The following is a 21,467-nucleotide window of genomic DNA, read 5'->3' on the forward strand; positions in this document are numbered from 1 at the left end:
GTCTGTTGTATCTCATGATGTCAGCAGTGTCCACCGACCACAAGCAGCCAGAATGAGAGTGTTGTTGTAGATGAAAAGTGTCAAGCTGTGGCCAAAAAACTGAGATGTCACATATGATGAGTTGGCCCATGATCTTCACTTGAGTGGCTGGCCGCCTCTTGCCTGTGGTGCCCTCCACATGGGTTGAGCCTCTCTGCAGACCTTTTGCGTGGCCGGTGGGTTGTGGAGCTGTGCTGTCTCCTGCCTGGGAGGGGTCGTGCAGGCGACAGTGGTCTTGTCCTGGAGTAGGCGCCAGAGGTGATGGGTCTAACACTTACCGTTCATTTTTCTTTACTCTCTTTTCTCCTGCTCCTCAGACTGGATAGTTTGGATTGCCCTGTCTTCAGGTTCTCTGGTCCTTCCTTCTGCCTGCTCAGATCTGCTGTTGTTCTCCTTCCTCAGCTGAATTTTTCATTTCAGTTACTCTATTTTCAGTTCTGGAATTTCTTTGTGGTCTCTATTATAGTCTGTCTCTTTATTGACATTCTCTGTTTGTTCAGACATTGTTCTCTTGTTTCCTTTAGCTCTTGGAGCTTATTTGAGATAATTGATTTAGGGTATTTGTCTTGTAAGACACTGTCTAGCCTTCCTCAGGGGTGGTTTCTGTCAATTTCTTTTTCTTCCTGTGAATGGACCATAGTTTTCTGTTTCTTTGTGTGCCTTGTTATTTTTTGGTTGAAAACTGGACATTCTGACATATTATTATGTGATAACTCCAGGAAACCAGGTTCTCCTCCCTTGCCAGCAGTTTGCTGCTGTTGCTGTTGAAGACTGTTAGTCACCTGTTTATTTAGTGACTTTTTCCAGACTTTTTTTTTTTGCAACGACTGTATTCCCTGTTATGTTTGGTCACTGAAGTCTCTGTTCTGTTATCTTAGCATTTAGCCAGTGACCTAACAGAGGTTTCTTTTTCTTTTTTTCCTTTGGCTGCATTGGGTCTTTGTTGCTGTGCGTGGGCTTTCTCTAGTTGCGGCGGGCGGGGGCTACTGTTTATTGTGGTGTGCAGGCTTCTCATTGTGGTGGCTTCTTTCATTGTGGAGCATGGGCTCTAGGTGCGTGGGCTTTGGTAGTTGCGGCACACAGGCTCAGTAGTTGCAGCATGAGGGCCCTAGAGTGCGCAGGCTTCCATAGATGTGGTATGTGGGCTCAGTAGTTGGGGCATGCGGGCTTCAGTCGTTGTGGCACGTGGGCTCAGTAGTTGTGGCTCGTGGGCTTAGTTGCTCTGCGGCATGTGGGATCTTCCCGGACCAGGGATCAAACCTGTGTCACCTGCATTGGCAGGAGGATTCTTAACCACTGTGCCACCAGGGAAGTCCCCAGAGGTTTCTTAAATGCTGAAATTTAGTAGCCTCCTTCTTCACTAAGCACTCCCGGGGTTGCGGCAGGTTTTTGATTAGATTCCGGAGTGCTGAAAAACTTGATTCTCTCTGTTTTTGCCAGCTTACTGGTTGGTTTGGTGGAGGGACCAATTCGTGGCGCTCCCTACTTGGCTGTATTCTGCGACATCATCCAAAAACTAGCATCTGAATAGCATTCTAGTGTTAGTCTGGGTACTGTGAGAAGACACCAAGACAGGATGAACTGTGCAGTTATTAGGGAAATGCTGGTAAGGGTGGCAGAGCCACTGTCTGATCCCGAGAGCTGTGGGGCTGGGGTAGGGGGTGGCAGTGTCCTGGTGGGCTGTGTGGTCTAAGGGAGGGCTTCTGGGGGGGTGGTCCTCAAGCCAAAGTCAGCCTCAGAGGCATTCCTGTCTTTCTGGAAGGGGCCGCAAGTTGTGGCTGTCGCACCGCCTCCCTGGTGGAGTGGCCGTGGGGCCTGGGGTCAGCCTGCGCCGGTGGGTGAGTCCTGGCTGTGGCCACAGCCTTCATTTGCAGAGTGCTGACCTCTCTTGTCTCCTGACCAGTCCCTCCCCATGGTCCTTTGTGCCTGGGTTCCCACTCTTCACTGCTCCTGACCCCTCCTGGCACTTTCCCATTCTCCTGATGATTGTGTGCTTTCCTGATTTTTAACCTTTGTGCAGTTTTGAGCTGTTTGGACATTCCAGCCTGTAAGAAAAGTGACAGCCATAATGAGATGTCTGTGGCTTAGTGTGTGGAGTAGGAGTTGTGTTTTTCTATATTAAAATGCTTTTCTCCTTGAGTGAAAGTGTGTGTGTGCTTCATTTCATACTCAGCCCTCTCCCGCCCTTGGGAGCGGAGTATTTTGGTCGAAGATTAAACCATGGGTAGGGGTAGATGGCTGTGGGCTGCTGGTGAGACTGTTGCAAAGGGGCTTGTTAGTACTTTTGTTTTCTTCAATGTGAATTCAAGGATCCGTTTAGAAGTTATTTTCAGCTTTATTGGGATATATAGTTCACCTAACATACAGTTTACCTATTTTAAGTATCTAAGTCAATGGCTTTAGTCTATTACACTGTTAATTTTTAAAAAACATTTTAGAATATATATGACATAGAAATCTGCCATATTAATGATTTTTTAGTGTACGATTCAGTGGCATTAGCTACATTTACGATGTTGTACAACCATTACTGTCACCATCTATTTCCAAAACTTTTCATGTTCCCAAACAGAAACTCTGTCCCCCTTAAACACTAATTCCCCCTTCCCCCTCCCCTCAGCCCCGACACCCATGAATCTATCTGCCTCTGTGAGTTTGCCTGCTCTGGGGAACCTCATATAAGTGGAGTCATGCAAGATTTGTCCTTTGTGCCTGACTTATTTCATTTAGAATTTCTTTTTTTTGAAACTTTTGTATTTATTTTTATTTATTTGTTTATTTACTTATTTGGTTGCACTGGGTCTTAGTTGCGGCAGGTGGGCTCCTTAGTTGCGGCTCGTGGGCTCCTTAGTTGTGGTGTGCGAACTCTTAGTTGCAGCATGCATGTGGGATCTAGTTCCCTGACCGGGGATTGAACCCGGGCCCCCTGCATTGGGAGCGCAGAGTCTTATCCACTGCGCCACCAGGGAAGTCCCTTACTCAGAATTTCAAGATTAAATTCATGTTATAGCTTGTGCCACGACCTCATTCCTTTTTATGGCTGAATAATATTCCTTTGTGTGGATGGACCACCTGTTAGTTATCTGTTCATCTGTCAGTGGACACTTGGGTTATTTCCATTCTTTCACTATTGTGAATAATGCTGCTAATGAACATTGGGTGCACGTATCTGTTTGAATCCCTGTTTTCACTTCTTTTAGGTGTATGCCTAGGAGTGGAATTGCTGGGTTACATGGTAATTCTGTATTTAACTTTTTGAGGGTTTATCGCTTTTTGTATGTAAAGGTTAGAAACTTCCAGCTCTGAAGTTGGGTTATATGTGAATGAAGAAACGTACTGTCATTGAAAAACCACCAAGACTGGTTTTTTTTCTTTTTTTTGTTACAAAGATCTAAGACCCCATGGTGCTTGTAAGGATAGATACAGAGAGCCTGCATGGTTTCTGCGGCTGTGTGTGCGCAGGTGACCTTTTGGAGGAACTGCATTGGGCGGGAGGAGTCCACAGGGCTGAAGGCACACATGGCTCCACCGTGAACATCTGGAGGCAGCGCTGGGCGCCCGGCCTGTGTGGTTGCAGGAGACCGGACAGTCGTTAACCGTCTCTGGTTCCTCTGCTTGTCACTTAAGATGGTGGCGGACAGTTCTGGGTGAGCTATACAACAGTGTCCTCAGAATCTTTGGGCCCCGGAAGGTTTATGTTCTTGTGTGTAAGGCACGAGGCGAGAGCTTGTCTCTAGGGCGTGAGGCTTTGGGCCCCAATCCTGGAGGCTTCTGAGGCCTGGCTCTGCTTCCCACAGGGTATGGACTTGTTGGAAGGCAGGGGTACCCTGTTTTTGGTCTTTGTCAAAGCATATCGGTATATAAAAAAAAGGAGAGCCCAGGCATGCCAGTGAAGACTGCACAGGCGTGCATCGGTTTCTGGTCGTGACAGCGCACGCACTGGGTTAGTGGTTGTGTGGCTGTCTGCAGGCACACCTCGGACGGGCGGCAGGGGCTCGTGGGCCATCCTGGATGGTTTAGGGGCAGTTTGTAACAGCGGCCTCCTATTTGCCTTAAAAGAATATGACAAGCTCTGCATCCCTCTTGTGAGTTGGTATCAGTGGTTTTGTATAGATTTAACTTGCTGCAAGGCAGGTTATTTGCCATCCTGAATAGTGTCATTTTAAAACAAAGCTTCTGCATCACTGTTTTAAATATGTCTGGTGGAATCCAGTCATCATGGTACCTTGGAATCCACCATCCTCCATCTGAAATGCAGGGATTTTATTCTTTGTCTCCTTGAACCTGTATTTCCATTTACTTTTCCTAGAGAATTTTTCCTTAATGTAACATGTTTCTGTGCTTGAGAATCTTTTGCTGATCTCCCTGTCAAGTATCTTCAGCAAGAGGATGTCTGTGAATGCAAACTTTAACTCTTACATTTTGTTCTGCCAAAAGGTAGTAAGTATTTAAGTTTTCTAGATTGAGTTTTTACAGGATTAGTTATTAGTACAAACTCGATCAAAACAACTGAAAATAACATTTTATTGGAATGCAACTATTAACAAGATGGGTTTTTAGTTCAGGCTATCTTTTGGTGAGTAGTGCTTATATCTAGAACAAGGCAAGGTTCCAGATCAACTTTTTATTTAAAAAATTCTAATTTTTAGCTCTGAGCACTGAGAGACCTTGTTGTACGTGCACGTCACTGGGAACGGCAGGTGTTAGCTTTAGCAGTGCTTTTTCTTTGAACGCTCATTGGATGGCTCTATTGGGACCACCTCTGTTTTGGTCAGAGTGTGAGTTGAAACTGCCCATCTTGTGGAGGGAGGGTTCACCCAGTCAGCTCAGCTCGGTGCCACTGTTTCCAGGCCCTTTCTTGACCCCCCGCCCCGCCCCCAGGCAGTGCATTGCTGAGAAACACCCTCTGAACAGTGGGGAAGGGCCCTTGTGAAGCCAGCCAGGCCCTGTACGCTTGGTCTCCAAAGGTGCCCCCGGATGCCTGCGCTCCCCCGGGCTGGATGACTACCGGTGGACGGCAGACACGTGCACACATGCACACGCCCTCACATGCACACACAGATGTACCCTCGTCCTCAGTTTTAATTGCTGCCTCAGCTCTTTTCTCTTTTTCATTGAGTTTATTTATTGTGGCAAAATATTGTATAACACAGTTTATGCTTGTCTTCTTTTTATGTATCCTTAAAGTTCACCTATGAGTTTATTGGAAAATTAGCAACATATACATCATTTTAGGAAGTGGAAAACGAGTCTGAATGAGTTGTGAAGACAGAGCATGTTGAGAATAGCTTCCCCAGCAATGCATTCTCCCCAGTGGAAATAAATTACTTGTATAAATAGCCTCTTGCTGTCTGTGTATTATTCAGTCATAACAAATCACAGTGTTTTTACACACAGAACTTTAATGCTAGTACTGGAAATGTCTTTTCCTGACATTTTTCCCCAGTAATTGTTATTTACTTAAAAACACACAGTAGATTTAATAGAAAAACAGTTAAAAGTTTGTTCTAGTGCTGAGATATTTATAAGAAAAGTGTTTTAAAGAGATTTTCTCTAAGATGCTAACACCTAAAAGTTACCTTTTAGTTCTATGCATTTTTCATCAGGTCCTACAGTGTGAGTCATTCAAATATTTTACAACCAAAAGTAGAAGCGCCTTTTAGTGTTCATGCTTAGTATTTACAAAACTGAATTGAGTTGCAGGTTTAGTTTAATTTTTTTTTGAGAAGAAGAAAACTGCGTTGTAAAAATTTACCAGATGAAAAAGCAAGGGCCAGATGGAGGTTTGCTGCTGTCTCGCCTACACCGGAAGGCGTGCTTGTGGCCGCAGCCTGTGGCTGGCCAGAGGTGGCTCTAAGACACCCGCGCTCTTTTCCGGAGTGTGAACACCCTGGCTGTGTCGCTGGGCTTTGCCTTCTTGGTTCCCTGCCGGGCCTTCCCTGCCTCCCTGGGGCTCGTCCTCTTTTGCCCTTTGGGTCTGAGGTCGCACTGAGCCTCCTGGCTCTCAGGGGCTCTGGGGGTGGGTGCGTCTGGCTGGCAGGCAGGCTCCTGGGCAGCGGGCTCGACGTTCCCTGGGCTGTAGGCCGCCAGCTGGCAGAGGGCCACGGCCGCAGTCTGCTTCTGCTCGTCACTGTCAGCCGAGCGTGCGTCCTGGGCCTTCCCGGCGGGGCTGGGCACAGGGGCCTCCGCAGAGCTGGGGTCGGACCTGCCCCCGGAACTTGCTGTCTCCGACTGCGGAGCAGGAGTTGGGGTGGGGGCAGCCGCGGGTTCGGCCCCTCTCGGGCGGCTGCGGACGGAGGGCCTCGAGGTCAGGGCGTTGCAGGGGTCCTTCACCGAGAGGTTGAGGGGCGCGTCCTGTGGCTCCACAAATTCTCCATAGGCAGTGGTGTGTGTAGTGGCCGGCTCCGCTTCTGGTTTCGTGGAGAGGTTCAGAGGGGCTGCCCTGGAGCCGTCCTCTGGGCTGGAGGGTGCAGCTTCCAGGCTCCCCATCTGAGCCAGAGCGTCTTCGTTCATGGCCTCGAGGCTGGAAGAGACACAGAGAGGGAGTCACAGGGACCTTGCTGAGGGCCATTGCCCGTGGGGGGTTTGGGCAAGTACCAGCTCCTCTGATTAAGCACAACCAGAGACATTACTTCGGAGGTTTTGAAAATGGACTCTCTTACCTTTCTGGAGATGCAGCTCTGTTTTCTGGGGCTTGGGAATGTGGGCGCTCCGTGTTCTTCTTGACAGGCTTGAAGGCTGTGAGGCTCTGTTCTGGTGGATGGAGACTTCCTGGGGCGCCGGAGGCCGACATGTCCAAGAGGCTGTACAGCCCGGCACAGGGCTGGCTTGTCTGCGTGAAATTGGTGGGGCTCGGCCTTCCCGGGGAGCCTGTGGCCGCGCTGCCTGCACGTGGGCTCATTTTGGTCCCTTCCGTGTCCCTCTGCCCATCTTTGGAAAGGTCTTTAGCCTCGGGAGTCGGACTCTCTTTCTCAAACTCTGTGTGTTTTTTGTGGGAGTTGGAAGAGGTTAACTTGGATGGACTCCAGGCCGGGTAGGCCAGGGCAGCTTCTTCCAGTAGGTGTGAGCTTTGATCTTGTGAAATACCAGCAACGGGTGGGGGTCTGAGGCCGTAGGAGGAAAATGCAGACTCTGGTCTATAAAATCCATAAGGAATCGGCAGATTGGAGTGATACTGCTGGAAGAATCTGTAATGGTCGTACGTGGATGGAGCCGGGTTCAGGTGCTTAGGGATCGGCCCTGGGTGAGGCAGGAAATGTCTTTGGTCTTGGGCCCCGTAGACAGACAGCAGGGGGCTGTCACACTCAGGTGAGTTCCCTGCGAGTAGGTACGGTGAGTAGATGGTGGCCAGTCCGTGCTCTGTGTAAAAGTGAGGTGGGTACTCTGCGATGGTGGGGTGCACGTACGGGGAAGTGGCACCAAACCCCTTTGTGGATGGGATTTTATGTGGAAACTCAGGTGTGAGGAAAGGTGAGCCAGCTTTCCACGGGTAGCCAGGGGCATGAAAGGCAGACTTGGTGTGGAAGGAGGCAGCTTTGGCAGGGGGCTGGGTCAGGGTCAGCACTTCAGGAGCCTCGGTGAGTTCCTGCCCTTTGAGTCTGTGCTCGCCGACTGGAATGAATGCTGAAGGCCGGGTAGCGCCTTCCAGCACAGGCTGGGTGCCCGCGGTGGCTTCTGGAGCTGGACTCAGGGGTGCTGCTTCCTTGTGGAGAGTGGGCTTCTGTCCGGGGCACCTGTGGGGCCCGCACGCATGCAGGTCCACATTTTCCTTGATGTCATCCTTGGCGAGGCCATGTTGGAGCTTGGCGTCCAGGTGTGAGAGCCCACTTGGGACGGTCTTGGAGGAGGTGGGCTTTGCCATGGGGTCGGACTGATTGGTTGGCTTAGGGTCTGAAGAGTTCGGTTTGGAACACTTGGGAATGCGATCTTGCTCGGACACTAAAGTGATGGAGTTTTTACAGAGACCGTATTTCATGTGATTAAAAAGATGTGACTTTTCGTTGCAAGTAAAGGGACACTGGAAACACTTGTACTTGAAGGGCTTTCCTGGGGGCCTGGGGATGTAATGCGGCTTTTTTGGTTTTCGCTCTTTGAGAAGGCTCATTTTCCCTCTGTGGTTAGGCGTCTGAGCCCTGCCGGCTCCTGCGTAGTTCAGCTTTGGTGATTTTTAAGGAAGCAGGTCAGTGCTTCTCCTTCGCTTTCCTTTCTGAGTGCTTTTACTTGAAGCCGGCTCCACGGGCTGTGGGTGTGACCAGGGAAGTCTCGCTCATTTGGGGACCGGGAGCTGCAATGGAGGAGCAGAGCCTTAGTGTTGGGACGATGGCTAACAGGCTAACGAAGAACCAGCCTGTGCTCCCCGGGGTCACGGAGGGGGTGAAGCAAAGGCCTCTGCAGGTGCAGAGGGCGTAAGTGCTCTTGCGCGGCAGGTACGGGACGGGCATCAGCCACCCCTCCTCACTACCCCGGGCGCCACCCCTACGGCGTTCTCTGTTTTCTCAAGTCTGGTCCCAGGCGAGTGTGGTTGCAGGAGTGTTTAGTGTCATTTCAGAGAAAACCTGTAATTCTTTGAGTTTGGGTAAACTTTAGCCTGTGATCTGAGGCCTCAGGTGCCAGGAAGTTTGTGGACCCACCAGGCTGAGTGACCATTGAGATCCCACCCCCATCCATGTGCCTGGAGTTTCTGGACTGAGTCCCATCACTGTGCTGGCCTGACTGCTCTAACGTGAACCTGAGGAGGTCTGGGCCCATGCGTGTGTGTGACATTCACATTTGTGCTCACTGAGAACAAGGCACGTGTGATTGTAACCTTCAGTCCATCTGCCCTGTTTAATCAGTGTTCTCTTCTATGAGGGAGTATTTAAAAGTGAAGAACATTTAAAAATGCCCACCCCCGCCCCACCCTGTTTCTAAATTCGCAAATGAAAAGTCAGCTTTCTGGGTCGGTAGCATTTGTGTTGGCCCAAATACAAACATAAGTGCTGTGTTTATGTTGATTTGAATGATATTAAGATGCTGTGAGTCAGTGAGTGAGCAGATGTCCTCGTGCACTGCTGCCTTCCACTTGCCCACCTCACAGATGGCGTGGAGTGAGTTCATGCGCTAGCCCATCCCTGCCTGTTCTGGCCTTAACCGAAGGCAGAAAAGCTTAGCAACCCTCCTGGTAAGAGGAAACCAGAGTGGGACTTCCCTGGTGGCGCAGTGGTTAAGATTCTGCGCTCCCAATGCAGGGGGTCTGGGTTCCATCCCTGGTCAGGGAACTAGATCCCACATGCATACTGCAACTAAGAATTTGCACGCCACAACTAAGGAGCCCGCCTGCCGCAACTAAGACCCGGCACAACCAAATAAATAAATAAATAATTTTTTTTAAAAAAAAGAGGAAACCAGAGTGAGCGGTGCCTAATTTTACAGATGGTTGGATCTTGGGAGGAACCCATCCCCAGCCTTTAACCTGTACGAAGGGGCTTCTGGATATCTTCCCCAGGGTCCTCCTGTCCTTGCCTATCCCCCAAGCTTAACCCCCCCCCACCTCCCGGGTTTCCTTCAGAGGCTGCTCTGCACACCCCTGGGCTCTCTCTCTGCCTCATAACCCGAAGCTGAGAACAAAGACGTGAGGTCTGGGAGGATCTCAGCAGGGCCGGGCGCGGCTGCGTGTCCAGGACCAGCCCATGGGGTGACTGTGTCTTAGAGAAAGCCTGTGGGTGGGGAGGGCTGGGGGAGTGGGTGTGAGGAATCAAGGCCTGCACTTTAATTTGCATAAAAAATGTAAAAAAGATTTAGCTTCTGGATATTTTTAAACACTTAAAAAAATAAAGTTAAAAGGAAATAACTTTTCAATTGCAGTTTTGCTTCAAGGAATAAGTAAATATGGACAGTTCTGAGTCTCGTGAAATTGCTTGTGTAAAGCATCGCCTTCTAGACATCAGGTTGGTTAAAACATTGAGCTGGAAAGCAGCCCTTTAAAAATAGAGAAATACACATGGGAAATCTAAGAGACTTGTTTTCACAAAATAAAACATAGCTACTCTCCTTGCCATCTCACGCATCAGATGAGGTAATGGGTAGCTTGTAGGAGGAGGGTATAAGGGGGGAGGGAGTGCGGTTTTAATTTCACTTGGATATCTTAAATTCTAAAAAAGCTATCTGATCTTATTCTCAGCAAACTGGTTCCTCTACTCATTTTTTCATATTTCTTAAAAACACAAGGAAACCACTCTCCCCCCAAGAAGCTGCTTCTATTAACCTGTTTCATTGTCCCGTTCCCTCAAAGGCATGTTTCTTTACTAAGAGGTGCTTTGGGTGGCTTGCAGCCTTCTGTTGCGGGGAGAGTTTCTGCAGAGCAGGGGTGCTCAGGCACGTACTTCGGAGGAGAAATGAGATTTTTGGCTGCCCCCTAATTGGAGAGGGCGTCCCCAGGCCCTCTTTGGGGGTGCTCATTGGCAGGGTGTCGGGTGGACAGAAGCCAGGCTGGCGGCACCTGGTGCCTGGCTCTGCGGCTTTGCAGCTTGCTTGCCCTCCTCCTCTCCCACCGTGAGCAGTTGTGAGAGCTGCACGGCAATGTGAAAGCCCAGCACAGGTAAACACGTGGTCACAACTTTGCATCTTCCTAATTTCCCCTCTTAGTAAGGGAGAATGCGAAATAATTCTGTATGAGTTCAGTTCATACCTTGTGGGGCAGGTATGCCCTGGGCTATAAAAGCACGATTTCCTGCCTCCCGTCAGGAAGCGATTCCAGCCAGCTCGGGGCCAGCCTGATAAGTCAGGGCGGCCTGTGCTGGCACGTCCCATTATGCTCCCTGGTTCTGAAGGCGTGAGAACCTCTGCAAGTCAGGTTCCCATGATTGTATAGGATATGTTATGGCAAAGATCTGAAAACTGATGATTTCATCACTAGCTGGAAGCATCGTGATCAAAATGATGACAGTTGCAAAAATGTTTATCAAGTGTGAGCCCAGAGTCCTGGTGGTACCAGGAGTGGACGCAGACACACATCTGCTGCACCCAGGACACGCAAGCCCAAACCAGCCGAAAACCCCCTCGGATTTAAGATAATGATGGTGTTAGCTTCAGAAGCAGTATTATTTAATATTGCTCATACTTTTAGGCAAAAGTAGAAATAAACCCACTTTGGTTAAGTTTTCTCAAAGGTTTATAGGAGGCAAGTTGTATGTAAGTTATCATAGCATTACCCCAAATAATAGTTTGGGAAATAATTGCTCTTATGTTAATATATACCTTTTTTCCGTCAAATGATGTTGTGCCCACAGGTTTGGTCTGAACTTCTTGTTCTGTGGTCAGTTAGCTTACAGGGACAGTAAAGAGGTTTTCAGGGGATGGTTTCCTTGGTACTGGTGTTCTGGGAGGTGAGAGTATTCTAGGGTATAATTGTTGCAAGGGAAGCCTGGATGGAGTCACAGGAGCAGTAGTTTTAGTAACTTTGAGTAAACTGACCTCTCAGGGTTACACAATTCGCGAGTTAAAACAAGGGAGCGCAGCTGCTTTGGATGCTGAAGGAGACAGGCTAGTTCACTCGGTTATAAAAATGCAATAATGTCAGAGAAGTAAGCGGGATAAGATTGAGGCTTCTGTAAGCTTCCAAGGGGGACAGCCTCTAGGAAGGTGATGTCAGTCTGTGAGTTCTGTCCTGCCCAGGTGAGGTTCACAAGGATGAGGAGCTAAAGCTGAGTGCCCGGGACTTTGTCGGTCTGGCCATCTGCAGAGATGGGGTTTGCCCGTCTCTGGTCAGTTTATATCTGCCAGGCCTGGTGCAGGCTGGCAGCGGAAAAAGGGTGTTGTTGTCTAAACAATATAATCCAGAATTTAACTGTTTGTAGTAAGTTCGGATTAGCAATCAGAGGTGAAGTTTTTTCTAAAGGTGATAAGATTCGTGTCTCACTGTCCTTGCCCTGGGAAGGCTGGTACAGTCTCGGGGGTTGCACAGGGAGAGGTTAAAAAAGCACAGCCCTGGGTTTGGCTTTCCTCGGAGAACTGCACTGTTAGCATGTTAGCTAAAAATGCAGATGTTAGCCTAGTCCTAGAAGGATGTGTGTGGGACAGTGTTTTTCACCCTTCTTTCACTTCCCGCTGGGTCAGCAGGAGGTGCTGGGAGCCCTGCATGTCAGGTCAGGGTCAGGGTGCTGTCCTCGAATGCAGGAGGGCGTCCCTGCCTGCCTGCCTGCCTTGCGAGCAGCTGTTGGCACGAGCCCTGCCCTCAGAGCTGTGCCCTCAGCAGAGTCGGGTCCCAATGCTGAGGGGAGAGGGTGGGGAGCAGCGCCACAGAGACACCACGGCGTCTGGCCTGAGCCTGCTCCATTTCAGAACACCCTCCTGTGACTCCTCATGCGCTGTCACCCCTGCCTGTGTCCCAGGAGCCTGTCACCCCTGCAGAGGCCCAGGAGCCGGCTCTGGCCTCCCCTCCCACAGGCTTGGGAGGCTGGACGGTGGTGCCCACACGGCGCTCTGAGCAGCCCGTGGTTTTGTGTCCACGGGGCTTTATCTACTTGTTTCTGAATCACTGAGGTGCCAGTGCATGTATCTCAATAGCCTCCTAAGTGTGGACTATGAATGTAGTTGCCAGCTGTTAGGGTGATGGTGAGTGGCTGGCATATTTAATAATTTTCTAAGGGGTTTGAACTCAGAAGTATAGGCAAGAGAAAGATTTTTTTTTGAACTTTGATAGGACACAATAGAGGTAATTATAGCTTAACTTTATAGGGCATTGCTGTGATGTGCCGGCTAGCTATGCATGTCATGTGCACTAACTTCTGCACTGGAATAATCTTCAACCCTCCCCGGTGGTGTCCAGCTGCCTGGCAGGGAGCCTCACCAGGTAGCGCGTTCTGAAGGGCATGCTATAATTACGATACTGTGATGTGGCATTATTGCATAACTCAGGGACACGCCATTGTCACCTACCCACTGGGGTGTCGCAAGAACGAGATTTGTGAGTTTTACTCCAATTGAGCTTTTCCAGTGATTAACCACCACTCCCTCCCAGACTTTCGGTTCTTTAAAATGAAGGATAAACTTCAGGGCAACCATGACCTAGGGAAAAAGACAGTTTTCTGGCATATAGTTTGGAAGAATGGATCCAGGAAGACCACCAGGGGCTCTTTCTGGTTTCAGCCAGAGATCCTGGGATACAGACAGAGCGCTTAGCAGTGAATGCACAGCTTTAATGTTTGGGGCACCTCCCTAGGGCCAGAACCCCCAACCACCAGCCTGCCTCCTCACCTTAAAGCACCACGTTAAAGCATTGCAAGGACTTGGCTAATACAAAATACAGATCATGATAACAAACGTAGACAGGTTTTGATTGCATTAAGTCTGATGTTGGTTAAATTTGACCAATAATTTGGTCAATAATGGTTTTCATGCAGATTTATGAGAAACTTTATATAGAGTAAGAAAACACCTTTTGTATATACAGGGATCCTCTTTAGTTAAGGTGTTTTTTTTTTTTTTTTTGGGTAAGCTTATGTCAAAACAGCACTTATTTTAAACCCTAATAAAAGGTTTTAAAATTTAAGAAATTATAAATTAAGATCAGCAATTATATATATGCATATACATGATCCTTTTATGTTTAAATTTGTAGTTTATTTTTAAGGTGAGGAACAGATAAGCAATAACATCAATTTGAGTTTTGGTTTAAAGTTTATGAATTTTGGGACTTCCCTGGTGGTCCAGTGGTTAAGACTTTGCCTTCCAATGCAGAGGGTACAGGTTTGATCCGTGGTCGGGGAGCTAAGATCCCACATGCCTCGCGGCCAAAAAACCAGAACATGAAACAGAAGCAATATTGTAAGAAATTCAATAAGGACTTTAAAAATGGTCCACATCAAAAAAAATAAAGTTTATGAATTTTACGGTAGAAATGAGAACTTCATATATCCACATAAACTTGTTTACACTCTTAGAATAAAGTGTAAGCCTTATTAAAAGTTTTGTAACAATGGTCTCCTTTCCAGCAGTGCACCTGCTGGGTCCTGAGTAATCCGCAGAGAAAAGAGCAGGGCAGAGAAACTCTGGGCAGGTGATTCACTGAGCAGATAGTTTAAGATACATCTGAGAGGAGTACTGAAAGAAAACTCGCATTTGAGAAGAAATAGTAGGTACTTACCAGAGGCGGGGAGGTGGAAGCCGTGGCTGTGGCTGCCTGGCCGGAGCAGGACCTGTTCTCACGCTCGCTCTCGCTGAAACTGGAGCCGGCTGTTCCAGTGGGAGGGATTTAATGTAGGAGTCGAGCCCTCGGGGCGTAGAGATGCACCTGATATTCCTCCCGCCCGCAGCTACGATTCATGTGTTTGCACCCACCCAGCCAGCTGGCCAGTGCCACCTCCGTGCCTCACGGCAGCTCCCTGCCCAGATTTTGTGAGTGCCATGTTAGTGCCGCCTGGCTCTCCTTGGACGCGGGGGTTGCACGTGTTCGGGTTTAGGATAGAGACCTCCCAGGGGAGCTATAGCCCGTACAGGAGGCAGCAGCAGATGCTGATGTTTAGCCTGAAATGCATCTCCTCTGACAGATGCCGACAGCCCCTGTGTCCTCCCCGTGAGGGTCTGGCGGAGCCTTTGTCACCCTTCACCCCGGGGCCTGGGAGGCCTGCCCGGGTCCTCCTGGAAAGCAGGAGGGGGGCCGCCTCAGCCACCTCCGGGACCTGCCGGTGCACGCCCGGGACAAGCCCTGAGCGCTGCTGCCCCGCCGCGTGGCCGTGTGCTGCCGCGGGAACGGCCTGCATGCCCTCGCTCGGCCCTTTTCTTCTCTTTTCAAATAAGTAAGGCACTTAATTTGTGATCCAGGGCATCCCCCTCCCCTTCAGCTGCTTGCTATTGAGTCTGTGGCTGCCTCCCTGCTCTCGGAGGGGCTGCGTGTGGTGCGGGTGTGTGAGTAGGGAGAGGGGTGTGCGCTGCGTGGGCGCGGGTGCCAGGGTGGGCCTGCCAGGCCAGTTGCTGTTTTAGTTTTTTTTTCTTTTAAGGCTTAAGATTTTACTTGGCTTTTTACCTTCATATTGAATTGAAAAAAAAAGTTTTAATTACTTTTGTCCAAATTAGACATCCACATAATTTAGAGAGTGAAAAAATAGTTCTGAATCTTGTCAGAAAAAACAGCAGTTCCTGCTGCTCCCCTCGCCTCTTGCTGGTAACGAGCCACCCAAAGCAGATGGCTTAAAAAAACTACCATTTTATGATCTCGAGGTTTTGTGGGTCAAGAGTCTGGTTTGTGCTGGGCGAGCCTTGCGTCCTGTGGCGTTAGTGGGCACTCACCTGCCTTGTATCCTGGGGGAGCGACGGGGCCCTCCTCTTCCCTTTAGTTTCACTCCAGAGGCCTCTCCAGGATGGTGATCAGTCTTAACTCCGTGTGGGACTCAGAGCGCAAGGCAGAAACTTCCAGTCTTCAGAGAGGCTAGGCAGAGAACCGTCCCAGCACCGCGGTGTCACACTTGGCTCCCCAGGTTTGAGGGAGGGGATGGGCCCCACCTCTCAGTGGGAGGGTGTCAGCTGGCTGCTCCCCTCCCATCCTTCCTGCCAGGAGCCCCACTTGAACCTTTTCTTAGCTGGGGATTTTGGTATTTACCTCGTTGATTCCAAATAATATTACTCTATTGCCAGTTTTGTTCCCTCCACCCACCTCAGTGCTCCCAGTTTCGGGTGTTGTCTGTTGACTTGCCTTTATGGGAAATGGAATGTAGCTCTTTGGCCCCTCTACCTCCAAGCCTGCCTTCCCCGTCATCCGAGATTTCCTCTACTTCTTTCCTGAATCGGAAGCCAGGCTTCCTGGATCTCATGTTGTCCTCTCTCTTGGGTTGATCTTTTGTTTGGGTATGAGGCACAGCCCTTTTGTAGGCTCCTGGGAAAGAATGCAAGAGAGGGGAATCTTTGGAGACCCTGAATGATTGAAAGGGTCTTTCTTCTACCCTTCTTCCTAGTTGATAGTCTGGCTGGGTATAGAAGCCTAGGCCAGAAAGCATTTACTGTCAGTGTTTTGAAAGTGATCTAGCTTTCAGTGCTGCTGAAAAGTTTGATGTGATTCGGATCCCTGACTCTTTCCCCCCAGCATTTTAATATGAAAAATTTCAAACATACAGATAAATTGTAAGAATTTGACAGTAAATGCTCAGACACCCAGCACTGGGTCTGCAGTGAACATTTTCCTCTGCCCTACCACTCATGGCTCTCCACGTTCCCTCCCCTTATCCACACATCGGTCCATCTCAAGTATTTGCTGCATTTCAGAGTCAGTGACAGACATCATTCACTTTACCCCTGAACACCTCAGGCTTGTTATTAACTGTTCACACTTCTTCTTTTAAAGGTAGAGTTCACATGTGATGAGGGCACAGATCCCAAGAGTACCATTCCCTGAATCTTGAGCATACCCCCTGCTGGGAAGTGGAGCATTACAGTCACCCCACTCGGAAGCAGCCGCTGGCTGGATTTTCTTCCTTCATAGATTAGTTTTACCTATTGTAGAAATTTTGTATAAATGGTGATTCCCTGATTCTCCACATGCCACTGCTTCTCTCCTGCAGGCCCTTTTCTCTGTCCTCAGTGTTCTCACTTTCCTTAGCTTTCTCTTCGACCCTTCTTTTAAGTATTTCTATTCTGCTATTATTATTTCTGGTTTCCAAGAGTTCGTGCTTGTTCTCTGAGCGTTCCTTTCTTAGTATCTTATTCTTAGGTAGTAGTTGCAGTAGCTTCTCTTATTTCTCTGAGGATTTTAATGATGGTTTTTTGGGCAGGTGGTGTGGTTCTCCCTGTAGTCTCCATTTCTTTCACAAAGGTTTTCTGTTTTCATTGTGACCCCTCCTTCACCTGCTTGCCATCGCCAGAAAGAGTTCACTCTCTTGCGGGGGTGGGCGGGGGGGGGTGGTTAGGCACTTACTGAGTGTTTACTAGGTATAAGGCCTTGTGCTAAATAAGCATTCTATCTGCGTTAATCCGTTTAATCACTGCAACAACTCTTCAAAATGGGAACTGTCAGGAGCCTGATTTGCAGAGTCAAGCAGCACAGAGAGGTTAAGTAACTTGGCCGAGGTCACCCAGCCTGAAGGACGACAGAGCAGAGTCCTAGAGGCGGTGGAAAGGTTGCACTGGGAGAGGGATGCTTGTGTCTGTGAGTTGGATCGGGGACTTGTGCTCTGTGGCTGCTGCCAAGACACTCGAGTCTTGGCTCTGTTCTTTCGTCCTCCTGTGACTTGGAGCAGTTATCTGACCTGGGCGTCAGCCTTCCCCTCTGTAGAAGGTACCTTGGAGGCCTCTACTCGTGGGTTTTCTTCGGAACCTGATGGGTTAATTACAACATCCCACCGAATTGCATTTGTATGCTGGGAATGGTATGCGTCACAGAACAAAACATCTTTGATGAAGGTAGCAGATTGCTTATACTTTTGACCTTACAAGTAAATACAAGTTAGTTTTAATTTTAATTGTTAGCACTCCTTTTGGGGTGCAGCATCCAGAGGAAAGGAAAAGGAAATGAAAACTTTACAGAAAATTCGAGGCATAATTTCAATTTCTCTAATTTTGGTTGTCGTTAGAGACAGTAAGTCCTAAGCAGCTGCCGAGAGGGCATTTGTTAAGTTCTTGAGATGAACACATGTTCTGAAAGGTTCTGTCCTCATGGCCCCGGGGAGGTCCCCTGAGAAGGCGAGTGGGGGATGGTTCCTGAGGCTGAGGGGCACCTAGCTGCCCAGACCGTCTCTCGGGGTCTCCCCTGAGACGTGAGCTCCACCTTCGTGGGTCACGTGAGATGTGGTGGGGCTCAGGCCAGCAGGCAGGATGCTGCTCCCCTGGGGGGACGTGGGTGGTTGGACTGCTTTAGGGCAGGGCACCTGTGTCTTTCATGGCAGCTTACACTCATGCACGTGCACACGAGTACACACACTTGCTCACTAGGCCTTTGTTCATTGGTTGGAGAACGAGTATGAGGGTCGAGGACATACACTGTCCCCTGCTGCCCCCGCCCTGTGCTGACCACCCTGCCCCGCACCCCCTCCTGCTTCGTGCCTCAGGCCCGTGTGCTCATCAGGGTCCCTCGACTATAATTCGTTTCCAGTTGGGGCCCCACAGGGAGCAGCCTGTCCAGGGGGACTGGTCCTGAGGTGGCCCCACTTTGGGCCCCTCCTGCTTGGTTCCTCTCCCTGGGACTTGCGTTGTTTCCACGTCCTCCTTTCTGCCTGCGTCTTGGTGCCGAGCTCTGCTGCTGGCCTTTGGCCTCTGTGTCTTGGTCAAGGCAGGATCTTTCTGAAGGTGGAGGGGAGGCCCTGCCCCGGAGGGTCCTGCCGCTTTCCTGGGCTCTCTTCTGGCCCTGCAGCCTGTCTGCTCGTAGGCTCCCGGCCCCACCCTCGTGCTGCTCAGAGGTGCCGGCCGGGGGTTGGGGGGCAGGTTGCTGCCGTTTGCACACGTGCTCTGGGGCTGTTGTCCTGATATAGCCCACGTGTGCTGGGAGGCTGCCCCCACGGGCCCCGCAGGAGACTGGCGCCTGGGACCTCGCTCGAGCTGAGCTTGGTCTGTGCCGGGGCTGGGCTTGAGCCCACCAGGCCCTCAGGGTCCTCCCCTGTTGCACATGTGAGAGCTGGGCCCATGAGACCAAGTGTGGGGAGCATGGGGCACACGCCAGCTGAGCCGGGAGCTGGAACCATGGTCGTCTTTCTCAGGTGATGTACTTGGTTTCTCATTTTAAAAAAAACCCTGAGGGTATCAATCGATTTTTGCTTATCAAACAGTTGAAAAATAGAAATGAAAGTAGAGTTTATTTAGCCGTCTGGTGAGGCAGGCCAAGGGGTGTGAGAGTGTTCGGGGAAAGTTTTATTGTTGGACGTTTACCTTCCTTTGATGATGAGGCAGAGGAATTCATTTGTAACTTGAAGTCTGAGATGTGTAATGCATTACTTAAATTTTAATTTGCTTATTATTCTAGTAATGCCACTATTTGAATATTTATGGAACTGGAGCTACTTTATGTTTCGGAGGGGAGCACACCGGCCCCTTTCCCGCCAGGCTGTCCTGTGTCTGGTGCTCAGGGATGGTGGCAGCGGAGCTGCCGGTTTCGGTGTGTGTGGCCTGTGGGCAGCTTTAGTGCCTGCAGCTCCCGCGACTCCTCCCCGATGACGCCTTGCCCCAGGGAGGTGTGGAACCTAGCAGAGCTGAGCTGGACCCGGGGCTCCTCCTGGCTCGGGAAGCCCGCGTGGGGGCCAGGGCGGGGGAGGGGTTCTGCTTTGGACAGGGTCTTGGAGCCCAGTGTGATCTGGGCTGTGGCTTCTGTGTCTGAAGTGAAACTTGAAACCGTGAGCTCTGGCTTGTTTTGTCTTTGGCTGGGAGACTGATTCAGGTTTGTGACCTTGGGCCAAGATTCGAGGGTTCCCACAGCTTTCCTCACCTCTTCCCCTCTGTCTGCCTGACAGTATCATGCCTGTGTTTCAGGGTCCTCACTGGTCCCTCCTTGGGCTGGTTACGGTTTTCCAGGGGCAGGTCATGTGGCACTTTACCTCCTTTTGTTGAATTTGTATGTATGTATGTATTTATTTATTCATTAAATTAAAAACATTTGTTTTTTGGCCATGCCACGTGGCTTGTGGGATCTTAGTTTCCTGACCAGGGATTGAACACGTGCTCTCTGCTTGTAGAAGTGCGGAGTCCTAACCACTGACCGCCATGGAATTCCCTGAATTTGTATTTAAAAGGTGCTTTTTACCTGTCGTCTCGGGATATGTTTACAACCACGTGTAGAAGTTACTTGGTTAAAGTAAACAAGAACAAGGAGAAAAATTAGCACACAGACTTTTTTTTTTTGTCTCATGCTACAAATAACATCAGTGAAAACATAGCAATAAAAGAGCCGTGAACAGACTAAAGACAGTGAGGGCAGGCCCCCTTTCGTTCCCTTGTTCTGCTTGACTACGGGTGCCGGCCCTCATGTGTGTGGTGTTGCAATGCTCTGCTGGCTGGGCTCGCTTCCCGAGCTTGGCCTCCAAGGTCACCGTCGAAATCCATCCACGGCACGAATCTTTTTCCCTTTTGTTTCCAGACATTGTTTCAGTTCTTTTTCAGATCTTCCTCTTTTCTTCACTATGGTTTCCATTCCTCTTTTTATGTGTTTAATATTCTAGGCCTGTATTTCCGATAGTGTCTTTTAGGTTCTGTTTTTTGTCCAAAGTGCTTGGGCTTCTGATCCTTTTGTGGTGTCTGCAGACTCTCCCTCATGTGTGTGCTTTTCTTGTGTAATTTTACAACGCCTGCCTTTTACTCCACCTGTTTTGAGGCAGCTGGTTACCATGCTTGTCCAGGACCCAGGGGACAGGCTGGAGCAGGCTTCCTGTGAGTCCCTCAGCAGGGGCTCATCCCCCTCAAGGTGGTGCGCACGGCCCAGGGGCTTTGACTCCTCGTGAAACTTGAGGCTGTGAGAAGCAGAAATCAGTAGGGTTGCAGGGATAAATGGACGAATCTGGTGTCCTCCTGAGAGCTCAGAACACCTCTCTTGATTGCTGACAGTTCATTTCTGAAATAGAATAGTGGGATGAAATAGAATAGCAGGGAGCCTTGTATCTAAGACTTAGACGAAAAACAGGCCTGATTCAGTGGGTTTGTGTAGGGCTCTGCAGCTGTGGTTGAGGGGATGCAATCTTAAGACACAGAGGAACATTTACAAATGCTGCACGTTTACTAGTAAGGCCATAAAACAAGTCTCAAGAAATTTCAGAGAACCACTGGTGTACAGACTACATTTTTTTAAAAAAATTAATTAATTAATTAATTAATTAATTTTTGGCTGTGTTGGGTCTTCGTTTCTGTGCGAGGGCTTTCTCCAGTTGTGGCAAGCGGGGGCCACTCTTCATCGCGATGCGCGGGCCTCTCACTATCGCGACCTCTCTTGTTGAGGAGCACAGGCTCCAGAAGTGCAGGCTCAGTAGTTGTGGCTCACGGGCCTAGTTGCTCCGCGGCATGTGGGATCTTCCCAGACCAGGGCTCGAACCCGTGTCCCCTGCATTGGCAGGCAGATTCTCAACCACTGCGCCACCAGGGAAGCCCCAGACTACATTTTTTTGACCACAAAGCAATGAAATTAAAAGTCAGATACAGAAGGATAAAGGTATGACATGAATTTTTAGTTTGAAAATATATGGATTTCTAAATAACACATGAATCAAAGAAGAAATCCCAATAGAAATTTTATAATAAAAATTTAAAGATAGAAATGAACAGTAACAAAATTATTATGTATCAGAACTCTCAAGATACAGCTAGTAGTGTACTTACAGGGAAATTTAAAACCTTAAGCAGGAGTTGTGAAACTATGGCCTGCGGGCCCAAGCTGGCCTTGGCCTGTTTTTGTACGGCCTTGGAGCCAAGAATGGTTTCTCCTTTTTTCAACATTGTTTTCAAAAAAAGAAAAGGGAAGCAGCCAGTGGTCTGCAAAGCCTGACTTCTTG

General features: G+C 49.3%; 2 protein-coding genes across 6 annotated transcripts in view; one reads left to right on the top strand and one right to left on the bottom strand.

Moving 5' to 3' along the window:
- The window catches only part of TBCD (tubulin folding cofactor D), a 175,135-nt gene that overhangs the window by 61,250 nt on the left and 92,418 nt on the right, over positions 1-21,467 (top strand). The window lies entirely within an intron of this gene.
- On the bottom strand, positions 5,568-14,240 carry ZNF750 (zinc finger protein 750). The gene is made up of 3 exons (XM_059907253.1): positions 14,162-14,240; positions 6,702-8,323; positions 5,568-6,562 (listed from the first exon to the last, which is right to left on the bottom strand). The coding sequence occupies exons 2-3, from the start codon at positions 8,141-8,143 to the stop codon at positions 5,893-5,895; spliced, it is 2,112 nt and encodes a 703-aa protein (XP_059763236.1). The 5' UTR covers positions 8,144-8,323; positions 14,162-14,240; the 3' UTR covers positions 5,568-5,892.

The sequence above is a fragment of the Balaenoptera ricei genome, chromosome 20 (assembly GCF_028023285.1).
Source record: "Balaenoptera ricei isolate mBalRic1 chromosome 20, mBalRic1.hap2, whole genome shotgun sequence".
NCBI lineage: Eukaryota > Metazoa > Chordata > Mammalia > Artiodactyla > Balaenopteridae > Balaenoptera > Balaenoptera ricei.

Bases quoted from the DNA above. Each gene is read 5' to 3' on its own strand.
- ZNF750 (XM_059907253.1), bottom strand. From the start codon at position 8,143: ATGAGCCTTCTCAAAGAGCGAAAACCAAAAAAGCCGCATTACATCCCC. The intron at 6,563-6,701 runs GTAAGAGAGTCC...TGTCTCTTCCAG, and splicing joins AGAGCTGCATCTCCAGAAAG to CCTCGAGGCCATGAACGAAG.